Raw genomic sequence first — 14,072 nt, 5'->3', positions numbered from 1 at the left:
ACACGACACTTAAAACAGTTTCCCTTCCAGCAACCACTTGCAGAGGTCAAACTTGCTGACACTGAGCCAAAGACCTGAGATAAATTAGGACATTCATAAAATGTCCCCTGACCATCCCTGAACTGCTGAGCCCTAAAGGCACACAGACACATTTAGATGGCAACGCAAAGTTCAGTTCTTCCACCTTGGCTTATGTAGTGCTGCTCCATTCTTAGTTTCCTGACCAACTGCTACCTCCTCCCCACCACCAGGTCTCATCTGAGACCTCACTAGTCATTGGTTCATGAGCCCCAACGCTGACAGTTTCTGAGCCTTTGTTCCCCAGCCAAGCCCCAGAGAGAACCCAGAGAGAAGGGTCCTAAAACCAATCTACCCAAACATTTGAGGCCAGAGCTTCGGGGAAAAGGGTTTTGGTGAAGGGGCCACTGGAGAGCCTGGCAGGAGAAAGTTCTGGAAAGGGAAGTTGAAGCATCCCTTTAGAGCAGGCAGTTTGAAAAGACATCGAGAGAAGTAGGCAGAGACTAGAGGATAAGCAGCTGGAGGTCCCAAAGAGGTCATGGACTGAAAAAGGCCAGGGCCTCTGGTTCCCCACGCTATTTGCATGCACATGTTGCACCACCCCATCCAGGCATGAGTGGTCACTGCCTGTAGCCCTTGCTAAATTCTGCACCAGATTTTGATGGGTGGAGACCCAGAGGTAGGGAATTTAACAATGTGAGAGGCCTATTCTTAGGGAGTCGATATGAAAGAGAACCCTCACTCTCATCCTTGAATGATTCTATGATTTAAGCATACTACAAACCACAAAAGCATATACAAACCATAAAACTGAGGAATACCACTTAGTGCAAATACCGACTTTGAAGTTTGAAGGATCAGAGATGAGAACTCAGGAGACGTGGGTTTTCTCTATGTTAAGACTCAGTCTGTTAATTAACCTCATCATAGGCTCACAACCTGTGACCAGAAGACCCAGTACCCTCCATAGTCATGATAGCACTGATGGGAATTGATGGGAAATCAATGTTGCTGGGAGGCTGCAGGATGAGTCCTTCTCTGGAGAAAGCGTTGCGCTATCATCTTCCTCCTCTCTAAATCAAGTCCCTAACTGTCTACAAAGGGTATCAACAACATACACAGAAGCAGTGACCAGTTTCCCACCGGGGTTCTTCTCCAAGCAGAAGCTCCTGGAGTTTGGTTTAATTTAAAAACAAACAAACAAACAAAAAAAACCCACAGGCTTTTCTCTTAACTCTGTAGTGCTGGAAGCTGACAAATACTTGTCACAGGTGGGGAATCATCAGTGTTGACTAGCAGAAAACACTTTCCCACAAACAGTAAACACATGGAAAAACTACTCTATTATTACCTATGCCCTAAAGCTTGTGTTTGACACCCATCTTTGTTGGCTCTTTCCCAAAGAAGTCTGTTTCTGTATCCACTTCAGGCTGCCTTGAAGAAATACAAGCTCCACCCACTTGTGGAAACCAGAAAAGAATATTTGAACCAAGAGTCTCTGGGGGATGGAGGGAGGGATGTCTTCCCATACTGGGCTGGCCCATTGGAAGGATCATTCCCCTTTCTGTCTCCTAACAGATTCAGATTAATGATCGCTCATTCCTAATTGTCAAATTTCTTTTCCTTCATCCTGTGTCTAATCACCAGTGACAGAAACCATTACGCAAATGAGAGCAGACGACTTCCCCCAACTGTTCGCGTTGGTAAAAACCTTGTAATTTAGAGCTCTGATTTGTAGGGGAAGCTGGTCTCCCCCAGGCATCTTGGGCATCTGCTCAACGGATGCCCAGAACAGCCCCTCCTCCTCCAGAATTCCAACACCCACCCCACCCCAACAAATATTTGATTTCACAAAACAGTAGTTTATATTGTACCTGATGTGGAAATAGGAGCTTGCAATATGGCTGACCTGAAGACAGGTCCAAGTCACATCTGACTGCCATATCGCTAGCTTGGATGGGGTAATGAATGGGACATGGGGTAAGAGTTACAGCAACATTTCCTCCGCTGCAAGCACAATTTGAGCCGCAACCACCCTAACTCCAGGTAGGTGGAGCACTTCCATCTCTTCCCTGGGGTAAGTGACCCAACAGAATGTAAACCAAAGCTCTTACATCTAGAACTGGAATTTTAACTCTGATGCAGAGATCTGCTAGGAGGAGCTCCTGGATGTTGTCAGCAAAGCACAGGGACCTGGAATTTCATCCCACACAATGGTCCCCAGCACGCTTAGCTTGTTATATGGTTTCTCAGGCAGTTTTACCAGGTGTCTTTAGTGGAGCGCAGAAGGACTTCCTGTACCCTTAGTCTTAGCTCACCTGCAGACACTGACTGAAGCCTGAGAACAAGGAATCAAGGGAAGATGGGGAGTTTGGTGGAAAAGGAGGATGAGGTGTTGCAAATATCACTTGGTTGCTACTAATCACTAAATCTCTTTGAGCTTATTTCTTCATTGGTGAAGTGGGAAACCTACCTTGCATGACAGTAAGGAAGAGAGATAAAAGCACTAGGCACATATTATGTATCTAAAAATCAGGAATTGCTGCTGTATTATCTAAGGATTAGGACTGACGCTGTGAAGGTCTCAGCCTTCTTTCCTTCTTCCTCCCCTCAGCCACCTTACAGCAAGCCTGTCAGCATTCTTCTTTGTAAAGACCAATCCATAGCACCCTGTTGTGTATCACCTACAATTCTGAGAGTTGAGCAGAAAGGCAGCACACTTGTTGAGAACAAAGATAATCTAGCTTTCCAATGTGACCGTGGCCAAGTTTATCTTTCATCTGCCCTGCTCTTTGTGGCACTCCTCTTTCCTGAAAGAAATGGAGGCATGGAGTTCACTGTAATCACATTTCCCAGCATTGGCTGTATTTTAAACAGCTATACTTGAGAAGGTACTGGGTTTGTAAATCCATACTATATCAGAGAACCCCAGAATGGGGCACTAAAATGAACACACATACCCCAAATACACACACAGGTGCTCACACACATACACATGCATCTTTTCAGTCCATCAGGGCACTGTAAATGGAACTTCACACGTGAGAGCCACAGTTCAGAAGTAAACCTTTGGAGGGACTTCCAATGGATGATGGAGAACGGATTGGAAGTTAATAGACAAAGGGCCGCCTCTCTTCCTGGGGGCCCCAAATACCCCACTGAATAGATGTGAATGATGGCCCTCTGAGTTGTGCAATACTTAGCTGCCCAGCTGTAAGATGCAGCCCTGAGAAGGGTTCCCATGAGTAGTTACTAACAGAAAAGGAAACTCTCCTTTCATGTTCTACCAGTTACCCTTTTGAGGGTGTAGAAGAACATCACAGTGGGGTCTGGCAGAGGCGCTGGCTTTAATAGGCAAAGATGTGTTTCTGCCCTTGCCCCATGGGGGATAAAAGGTAGTGAGTTAGCTGCCTAAGCTTGACCCCATTTGATCTACTCAGCCAAAAAGCTCAGCAGCAGTAGGAGACATGGCCTGGACAAGAGGGATAAGATCTGGAGGCTACTGCCTGTCAGCCTTAGGCAGGTTGCAATGAGACCTGACTAATACAGAATAGCTAAAATCTGAGTTAAAAAGCTGTAGTATCCAGGGACTCAAACCGTATTGTCACACTGGACAAGGTAAGCAAGTGAAGAACCTTGGTAAGCAGGAAGCTGGCTAGTTTGGACACACCCACACATACACATGTGCAAATGAGTGCACACGTGCATGTGTGCACAAAGAGGTTAACATCCCTAGCCATGCTAACTCTCTTGATAGTACAGGGGCAAGAGCTGGTGCTAGAAAAGAAAAGCTGTATGTGTCCACAACTTAGAACATAAGCACAATTCTTAGTTCTTATGTCCCAAGGTTCCTTTCAATGTATGGCTTAAGAGTGTAGGTCCCAGCTGGAATCCTGTCCAGTCCTCTTCCACTAGATAGCTATCTAGGCTCCCAAAGGTAAACCTCCCTTTCATCTCCCCAGTAGAGTCTCAACAGCCATTCCTATCTGGCCTGCAGTCTGAATGTAAAAACTGGCTGGAGCAGACTGACCTAATGGACAAACTGCTTTGGCTCTGCAGTCCAGAAGCAGTGGGAGTGTAGGAGCATATCCTCTCTCTCAGGCTGAGGCACTGAGGCTACAGGAGATAGGTCTAAGAGCCAGAAGTGACATCCTGACCCAGGAGGAGGGAACAAAGATCAACTACATACCTGCATGTATGTGTGCACACATATGCACACATGCATACACTCATATAACCCAAGGTTGACAGACTAACACAGAGGGACATAATGACAATCAGAAGCTAGGACTCCACACACTGGATGCAGGACTTTCGGGAGGCAGAGAAGGAAAGTGTTGGGGCACAAGAGGCAAGGGTGAGAAGTCTTTCAAAATAGGATTGGAGTACCAGCTACCCTTGCCTTGCCCCAAACACCTGCCTCCAGGGTCATGGCAAGAGTCCAGTCCATTGAAGTGCAGCGTGCAATACTAGTGCTTGGAGTCTCCTGTCCTCATCAACGAAGCAGTGTGGACGGGATAGCAGTCACCTGGCAGGAAGCTTTGACCCCTGGCAGGCTAGTTGTATCGCCCTTTGATCATTGTGTTCAACAAGGGGCCCACCTGTAAAGAGACAGAGGAGGATCAGAACTGCCTGGAGTTGGACTGGGTGTACCTAGAGATAGTTAATGCCCAGCCAAAGTCAGGGACAAGGCTCACATTCAATCCTGTGAGCAATCTAATCAAATTTATTTATGAAGATCATGGCGGGTGTGTGTGTGGGGGTGCTTACTACATACCACCCTGTATCTGCAAGTAGCACCCAGACAAGAGAAGATTGGAGGAGCTAAAAAGCTCCAAATACAGCCGGGCGCTGGTGGCTCACGCCTGTAACCCTAGCTACTCAGGAGGCTGAGATCTGAGGATCGAGGTTCAAAGCCAACCCGGGCAGGAGAGACCGTGAGACTCCTATCTCCAATAAACCACCAGAAAACCAGAAGTGGCGCTGTAGCTCAAGTGGTAGAGCGCTCGCCTTGAGCTGAAGAGCTGAGGGACAGCACCCAGGCCCAGAGTTCAAGCCCCATGGCCGACAAAAAAAAAAAAAAAAAACTCCAAATACCCGAGAGTATGCCTACATGTTGCTCTAATGTTCTAGAGTAATGTTAAATGTTTCTCTATCTTCAACAAAAAGCTACCTATGATTATGCCTGGTGCTACTTCCCCATTCCAGAGGCATCTCTGAATGCTTAGGGTTCTTATAAGAAAAAAGAGTATTATAAATACAAACTTCCCTTGTTTACTCAGTGGGCCAGAGATGCACCTGCATGGAAAGCAAAGCTACCTAGAGCTTGGCCCAGCTGGGAGAGCACAAGATGCTTTATTGCCCACTTCCCATTCCAGAAGAATCCGCTTAGGGGTCCCCAGCTGGCACATAAGCCCCCTGGGGGACATTACTACTAGCATGGAACAGATTATAATTGATCCGTCAGTCACACCCAGTTCTCAACAGAAAAGGCTTTTCCAAACATTCTCGTAACCTTTATGAAGAGAGGATATCAGATACTGACAAAGAAGAGCCTTGGAGAATATTGCACCAACCCTGTCTTACCTCTTGTGGATTCCCCAAGGCTTCTCCAAGCATTTTTTCAATGTTTCTCATGATAGCCACTTTCTGATGAGCTTTGAGAGGATATTCAATTCTCTTAGGAGTGGGAGCCCCCTATAAAGGAAGCAGCAGCTCAAGAAATGCTCTTAGCAGCAGACTCAATATCACCTCACTGCTTCTATACTATTCCTGTAAGAAACTAATTCAATTCTATCCCTTTGCTTCTCACCTAATCTGGGAACCACCCTAGGGATGACCAACCATCTAACCCAGCCCAAACCACTTATTAGACCTACTTCACCCCAGCCCCAGTTCCATCTGGCAAAACAATCAGACATACTCACCTTATACCAGAAGTTCACGGTGATGGTAATCCCTCCATTTAATAATGACTCTATGTGATGCCACCTGCAAGAGAACAAACAGGCTCCTAGTTACATTTCAGAGGAGATGGAAAACTCAGTAAAATCCAGTTAAAGGAAACAGCAAAGATATCATATTCATACTCATACTGTTAAAACACAGTAACCTAGTCTCTTAGTAGCAAAGAAGTAAGAACAGTTTTTCCAGCTATAAGTCTCTTTGGATTTGGCAGATTGTTCTCTTTCCCTATAGACAGGATTATCTCCCCCATGTGTACGCATGCTCATATCTGGATATGCCAACCTTCCTATAGACTGCCTAAGACCAATCCTGCCACAACTCAGAAGGGACACAGATAAAGCTTTTCAGGGAATGAGAAAGATTCTCAAGAGGCCCCCAACCCTAGCTTCATCCTCACCAGTACATTGGGATGTAAAGAACATCACCAGGACCAACAACTGTTTCATAACCAACGACATTTTGAAAACTGGGGAACCTCTCGTAGTCAGGATTGTCAAAGTCCACCTGGAGTAAAGAAAAAGAAAAAATAAAAGTCAATCACCAGCAGGGGGTAACAATGTTCGAGAAGAAATGTACTCATTACCTTACTGATATAAATGTAACCCTTTTGTACATCACCCTTACAATAAAAAAGTCAATCACCAAATCTTTACCAATGACTATGTGCCAGTTACTTTGAAAAAAATGCCTTTAAAAAATGTTTTTATGGGGCTGGGAAGATGGCCTGGTGGTAGAGTGTTTGCCTAGCATGCATGAAGCTCTGAGTTCGATTCCTTAGTACCACATACACAGAAAAAAAGCTCCAAGTAGTGCTGTGGCTAGCCTTGAGCAAAAAGCAGCTCAGAGACAGTGTCCAGGACCTGAGTTCAAGGCCCAGGACTGGCAAAAAGAAGTCTTCAGAATTTATGTCTAGTAGAACACAATGCACATTAAACCTGCTTTCTTTCTCGAAGAACTACATCTACATAAAGCAGTGCATACTTGAATATCAAGTGATAAAGAATCCTAGGTTTCAATGCTCCTGAGGTCTGATGACTACCTCAATGGCCCAAATTAGGATTCATGCATAGTCCAAGCCTCAGAAACTTTTTTCTCTAAACAATTCTAACCAGGGGCCGGGAAGGTGGCTCAGTGGTAGAGCGCTTGCCTTGCATGCATGAGGCCCTGGGTTCGATTCCTCAGCACCATATAAGCAAAAAGAAAAAAGCCGGAAGTGGCGCTGTGGCTCATGTGGTAGAGTGCTAGCCTTGAGCTGAAGAGTTGAGGGACAGCGCCCAAGCCCAGAATTCAGGCCCCACAACCGGAGCCCCCCCCCAAAAAAAAATTCTAACCAAGTAAGACTTGTATGAAGTAATTATGCAGCTTCCACCTCAAGAAAGAAGGGGTGTCTTTGGATAGCCACCAAGTCAACTATATGCCTCACTTAGGTCCATGAACTACACTGTGATATATCTCACTTTTATTCACCTACTTCCATATAAAAAGAAACAGCATGTAACAATGGTTAAATCCAATGGAACATTTTGTTCCTTGAACTTGTAAGGGAATCAGAGTAACCTGAGTCCACCAACATCAATGATGGAGTCTGCCCCCCAAGAATTAGCTCTATGGGCTGTTTATACTTGTAAACATGTGGGGACTACCACAAGAGCTTGGAATATGTGAGCTACACTGTGGAATTATCCTGTAGGGTTTCATCTAAGGCAATACCAGCCACTAATCCAAATCTGGCATTACTACCATAGGGAAGGGGAAAGACAAAAGCTTTTGATTTCTAGGCACTCCTAGAATCTCGAGTTCCACACCCTCTTCCACTCAAGCTCACCTGGCTCTGTCTGTCACATGGGTGATGGACAGGGTATGGATAGAGGCACTCAAATTGATCCGGAGGGAATAAGATACATCGTTTATGGCCTTTTATCTGAGCAAAGAAGTTCTGTTGCTCATCATAGTGAGCAGGTGTCACATTTCCTGTAGAAAGAAAGACATTTTCTTATCTGGAGAAGTAACTCTACTACACAAGTTAAACAAAGAGCCCAATCAATGCCAGAGAGAAACCCAGTCTACTCCCACCAGCTAATGGTTCCAAATCAAATTTTAGGCAGAATCATGGAAATTGCAGTAACAACTTTTAGCAAATTAAATGTTACATTTATGAGTACTAAGTCCAGCAAATTATCGCTAGGCAAGAGTCCATCATCAGGTAGCAAGGTAAACTTTCCTAAAAGATGGCTTCTGCCCTTACTGAAGGCAAAAGCACATCAAAACGATAGTCACACATCAAACAGGGTAATATACTGCATATACTTGCACTCTTCTTGACTATGCCAAGAATTCTAGGGAAGTAAAACAGTTAGGAATGACTGACCGGCAGGTACCAGTGGCTCACGCCTGTAATCTTAGCTACTCAGGAGGCTGAGATCTGAGGATCATAGTTCAAAGCCAGCCCGGGGCAAGAAAGTCCTTGAGACTCTTATCTCCAAAAATCACCAGAAAACCCTAAGTGGCACTGTGGCTCAAGTGGTAGAGTGCTCGCCTTGAGCTGAAGAGCTGAGAGACAGTGTCCAGGCCCGGAGTTCAAGCCCCACGACTGACAAAAAAAAAAAAACAAAAAACAAATGACTCACCAACAACACACACATGACCTGCTCTGAGGAGTTAACCAGTCATTTAAGTTGTATAAATATGTCCTTGCTTTGGGTAGGTCTTTTGAAGCTCCCACTTTACCACATTTGTGGGATATAACACTCCCACAGCAACACTTGGGCTCAATGCAGCTGTGACTTTCACTGAAGGGAAGTTTATCAGACTACAGAAGAAAGTGATGTAGAAATAAGGTATATTATATCACCTGGTGTAACTGAAGTTACCTCTGTACCATTTGCAGAATCCTTGCATTTAGAAAACATTCTCTAGCCTAGCCTAGATATGCCCAGACAGTTGCCTTCTCAAAAGCTGAGAGTTGATATGACCTCAAAGGACAGTTGTTCTCTCATTTCTCCCTAAGGAATCCCTGTGCCCCACCTACCACAGGAAAAGAAAACAACAGAAAAACTCTGAATCATGGAAGAAGAACTGACTGCCCCCTGGCAAAACAACTAAGAAGTGGCATCAAAGGAGCACGTATGTGTCAGTTTGTATGCTGCACTGCTAGAAACCTTCAAATCCAAAGCAAAGACCATTAAGAATTTTCAGAGTTCAATAATCAGGTTAATGCCAATGAACAATTACTGATTCTTTGTTTTAAAAAATCCTAGCAACTCAGGAGACTGAGATCTGAGGATCACTGTTCCAAGGCAGCCTGAGCAGAAAAGTCCATGAGACTCTTATCTCCAATAAACTACTTACAAAAAGCCAGAAGTGGCACTGTGGCTCAAGTAATAAGAGTGCTAGCCTTGAGCACAAAGAGGCTTAGGGACAGTACTCCAGCTCTGAGTTCAAGCCCAAGGACCAGAAAAAAAAAAAAGAAAAGAAAAGAAAGAATCACTATCCTACAATATTGTGAAATTTATGTAATCACTTAATCTCAATAAAAAATATTTTAAAAAAAAAGAAACAAACAAAAAGCTGGGTGTCAGTAGCTCAGGCCTATAATCCTAGCTTCTCAGGAGGCTGAGATCTGAGGATTAGGGTTCAAAGCCAGCCCAGGTAGGAAAGTCCGTGAAACTCTTATCTCCAATGAAGCACCAGAAAACTGGAAATGGTGTTGTGGCTCAAGTGGTAGAGCACTTGCCTTTGAGCTGAAAAGCTGAGGGACAGTGCCCAGGACCAGAGTTTAAGCCTCACGACTGACAAAACAAAACAAAAAACAACAACAAAAAATGTATTCATCATTCACTAAGTATCTATTGAGGGCCTTTACTGGTGGAAATACAAGTGAGACTATAAGGACTGAGGCATGGCTCAAGCGGTATAGCACTTGCCTAGCAAGTCGGAGGCCCTGAGCTCAATTCCCAGAATCACATACACACATCTAAAAAAGAAAAAAAAGAGAAAGAGACAATGAGCCTGCCCCAAATATAGTGCTCCTTCCCCAAATGGAGTCTAAACATATGTTCTTCAAGAGAAAAACAGAAAACATCCACAAATCTGCTTATGTGTGCAACTAACACAATAGGACCTCCAGGGAAAGAAAATGAGAAGGTGGGAGAGAGAGGTAGAAGAAAGACTTACAAACTTATTTATTATTTCTGAATTTTCATCTCCATAAACATTTAAAAGATAAAGTTGAATCTACATTGGAAAAAGGTTATTTCCCTTTTTGCTAGGATAAAACCAGAGAGAGCCAATAGATAGCAGCAGCATTTCAGACATTACAGTATCTCAGCATATGCACCCAAAGAACAGCTAAGAAAGAGAAAAGCAAACTTTTTTTTTTTTTGGTCGGTCGTGGGGCCTGAACTCTGGGCCTAGGCACTGTCCCTGGGCTCTTCAGCTCAAGGCTAGCACTCTACCACTTGAACCACAGCAGCACTTCCAGCTTTTTCTGCTTATGTGGTGCTGTGGAACCCAATCCAGCACCTCATGCATGCAAGGCAAGCACTCTACCACTGAGCCACCTTCCCAGCCCAGGAACTTATTTTTAAGAGGGCATGAAACTAGGTTAAAGGCTTAACACACTATCTCATTTAATCACCATAGCTGTTTATAAGATCTTATGATATTTCCTTTGCAGATGAAAAAGCTGAGGCTTAAAACAAGTTCAGTGACTTCTAATATGACATAGAACTAATAAGTGATAGAGACAGAATTAGAAATCAGATTTGAATGACTTCAAGCCAAACTACTTTCTAAGATATTTCTTACCTTCCATGCCAATGAGCAGCAGGTTAGAGGTCAGCTGCCCCCAGCCACGCTTTACCTGTTGTTTATTAATCCAGTTCCAGTTAAAACCCAAGAAGTCCATGACAATCTTCCTACCCACAGTGTCATTCAGAGTTTGCTGGAGATACAACCTATGTTCCCCAAGAAAAAAATTCCATCAGCATGTGCACACAAGTCCCCAACAGGACCTCCCCACATCTGAAAATATAAACCACCAGCATCTCAAGCAGTTACAGTCATGAAAATCTTGGCCGATGTGGATTCTCACAAAAATGAATTCTTATCATGCATTCTCTGAACACCAGGTTTCTAAAAAAAAACATAATTTTAAGTCTTTTTTCCTTTTAAAAACTCAGGGCTCAGTTGGTACCAGTGGTTCATATCTGTAATCCTAACTACTCACTCAGGAAGCTGAGATCTGCGAACTGTGATTTGAAGCCAGCCCAGGCAAATTTGAGAGACTCTTCTTTCTTTCTTTTTTTGGGTCCGGTCGTGAGGCCTGAACTCTGGGCCTGGGCGCTGTCCCTCAGCTCTTCAGCTCAAGGCTAGCGCTCTACCACTTGAGCCACAATGCCACTTCCGGCTTTTTTCTTTTTGCTTATGTGGTATTGAGGAATCGAACCCAGGGCCTCATGCATGCAAGGCAAGCACTCTGCCACTGAACCACCTTCCCAGCCCCTTGAGAGACTCTTACCTCCACATAACTAGCAAAAAGCCAGATGTGGAGCTGTAGCTGAAATAGTAGAGCACCGACCTTGAGCAAAAAGCTAAGAGCACAAATCCTTAATTTCAAGCTCCAGTACTAGTGTAAACAAACAAACCAAGGTTCTCCACAAAGATATACATATGTGTGATTCTATGGTTTCCTAGAAGCTTATCCACAAAGCCATTTGTTCCAGAGGCTCTTAAGGCCTGACATCTTCTTTGGCCTTTGATGGCCATTGTGGCAGACTGCACTCCTGTTTACCAGGAGGTTGTCCCTCTCAATAGAAAAGGCACTTTTCTGTGCCCACTTAGATTGGCTTTTTTAACTTTCTGACCAATGAAGTGTTCACAGAATTGACTTGTGTTGTGTCCAGCTGTAATTTTAGGAGACAGTACAAACTATCCCATCTTTCCTTCTGTCACAGCAATTGCCAAGGTCCAGATAGAGATGTTTCTGGGCCAATTTGGACCTCAGGAATCAACAAGATGATGTAAGAACAAGATGACTTTACCTATACTGAACATGTATAAAAGTGAGAAAAGAACCTTTCTTGTCTCCAGCTCAATCTAACTTGAAGTCTAGTTTATCTTAACTGGTTTAACCAGCTATCCAAAGCAGCTTTCTACAGCCTTATCAGGTGCACACCCAGGCTCCTTACATATCTGAGGAAGGTCATGTGTTACTCAACGAATATGAAAACTCTACCAGAGATGTTCACAGTGGGCAGAGTTGAAGAAGAGACAGAAGCAGCCCTGTCTTGGTTCTAAGAAAAATACTTAACCTAAAATTGTAATGGTTAAGGCAATGTTGTTATTATAATAATAATCATTATTATCGATAGTACTCTGTTTAAACTCAAATCAAGTGCTTGCTAGCCATGTGCTCTAACCCCTTAAGTATACGTCCAATCTTTTTCATCTCTAGTGGATCTTGCTATCCTTTAGCCCCAAATCACAACAAACCACATAACTTTTCAGCATGAACAGTCTCCAATTAGCACAATATCTTATAAGACCTGCAAACTGATTATTTTAAAGATAAATCTAATGAGAAATAATTAGCACAATATCTTATAAGACCTGCAAACTGTTTTAGGGATAAATCTAATGAGAAATAACTTTGTTTAGCCTCCTGCTTAAAATTTTTTAAAAGCTGAATAGGTGCCCACACTTAAAAGTCCAAAGACTGTAAATAAGAATCCTCATTTTGAGCTTTTTTGAAAAAAAACAAACAGAACATCTAGCAATTCTAAGACTTGTCCTATAAACAAAATAATTATTCCTCACTTTGAAGAAAAGATTTCCCTTCAGTTTCCTTAGTTTCCACCCACATATGTTTGTTAATTTCAATCATCTGACTGACCTCTCAAGCCAGGTTTGACTCTCAATCATTTTGAGGAAAGAGAGACACTAGAGATCCACAGCTCAGTCTAATGGTTTTCATATCCTTCAAGCTAGAAAGTCGACTGGTTTGCTGCCCACCCCAAACCACCAAGTACAAGGTAGAAGGGAAGAATACCCCTTAGTATAAAGCCAGAGATTCCAATCTTTACTCACCTAACTCTGCCACACCTTCACACAAGCACAGGAAAGAAACATGGATGTCATAAATCCACTGGTAAAACCAAAGTCGGCTAACTTACCGGTCTTCTCCTCCACGCTGCTGTATATCCTGCAGTTTCTCAACGAACTCATGAAATTTCATTTCCTGTCGGTTGGACTTCGGCTTAAAGTTCTGGAAGTTAGCCATCTTCTTCTCATCATAGTATAAGAACTTATATGTGCTGGCACTGTACACAGAGAAGTCTCCATTGCCAATATTCTCTTGCAGATATCCAAGGTCCCATTTCAGGGCAGGATACACAAGATTTGTGTCAGTGAGCACCACAGGCTCCTAAGCCAAAGACACCAAGTGAAAAGAAGGAAATGCAAGAATTCCAAGAAGTAGGTGGGTTCGCTTCCCTGACTCACAACTTCAGAAGCACTTCTGCCTTCAAGCAGCGCGAGCTCCTCACCGGCCACCGCTCCGCCGCCCTCCCCAGGTCTGCCCCCCACCCGAGGTCCCGTTAGTCCACACCCGGGCGAGCCCCCCGCCGCTGCCCGCGTCCAGCGGCCTCGCCTCCCCGCGGGTCCCTTCCTCCTCCCGATCTAGGCGGGGCCCCGCCCCCCACCTCATTCTCGATGAGCTCTTCCGCCCGGGGGTCGCTCTGGCTCAGACGTGGGATGGGTCGGGTCGGGAAACCATAACTGCGCAACTGAGATTCATCCCAGGCCGGGCCTGGGGCTTCGGCCTCCTCCCGGAGCTCTCCAGAAACCGAACCAGCAGCCTCCGCCGCTGTCGCCGCCATCTCTGAGCTAAGAAGCGGAAGCCCCGCCTGTTCCGGCCGAAACCACAACGGAAACCATAGAGATGAACTGAGAAACAGAGTGGTTCGGGCACGTGGAGAAGGAGCTCCACCTACTGGTGACTGACAGCTCTACAGCCTAGATTCCATCCCTGGAAAACTTAGGGCTAGACCTTGGTCCCTCAACAGAGAAACAGGGGAAAGGGAGGAAAG

The 14,072-nt window shown here is 44.5% G+C and overlaps 1 protein-coding gene across 1 annotated transcript; it reads right to left on the bottom strand.

Moving 5' to 3' along the window:
* Nucleotides 1-1,150: 1,150 nt before the first annotated feature.
* On the bottom strand, nt 1,151-13,888 carry Hif1an (hypoxia inducible factor 1, alpha subunit inhibitor). The gene is made up of 8 exons (XM_013017808.1): nt 13,686-13,888; nt 13,158-13,408; nt 10,792-10,940; nt 7,811-7,956; nt 6,383-6,489; nt 5,946-6,009; nt 5,605-5,715; nt 1,151-4,619 (listed from the first exon to the last, which is right to left on the bottom strand). Exons 1-8 carry the CDS (start codon nt 13,860-13,862, stop codon nt 4,575-4,577), a joined length of 1,050 nt encoding a protein of 349 aa, XP_012873262.1. The 5' UTR covers nt 13,863-13,888; the 3' UTR covers nt 1,151-4,574.
* Between the last annotated feature and the right edge of the window lie 184 nt (nt 13,889-14,072).

The sequence above is a fragment of the Dipodomys ordii genome, unplaced genomic scaffold (assembly GCF_000151885.1).
Source record: "Dipodomys ordii isolate 6190 unplaced genomic scaffold, Dord_2.0 Scaffold36, whole genome shotgun sequence".
Lineage (NCBI taxonomy): Eukaryota > Metazoa > Chordata > Mammalia > Rodentia > Heteromyidae > Dipodomys > Dipodomys ordii.
The sequence above is the reverse complement of the archived record's forward strand: the minus strand, read 5'-3'. Positions and strand labels throughout refer to the sequence as shown.

Coding starts and splice junctions, on each gene's coding strand:
- Hif1an (XM_013017808.1), bottom strand. CDS start 13,862: ATGGCGGCGACAGCGGCGGAGGCTGCTGGTTCGGTTTCTGGAGAGCTC. Junction 13,409..13,685: donor AAGAGCTCATCGAGAATGAG/GTGGGGGGCGGG, acceptor TCTTTGGCTTAG/GAGCCTGTGGTGCTCACTGA. Junction 6,490..7,810: donor CATGTGACAGACAGAGCCAG/GTGAGCTTGAGT, acceptor TCTTTACTCCAG/GTGGACTTTGACAATCCTGA.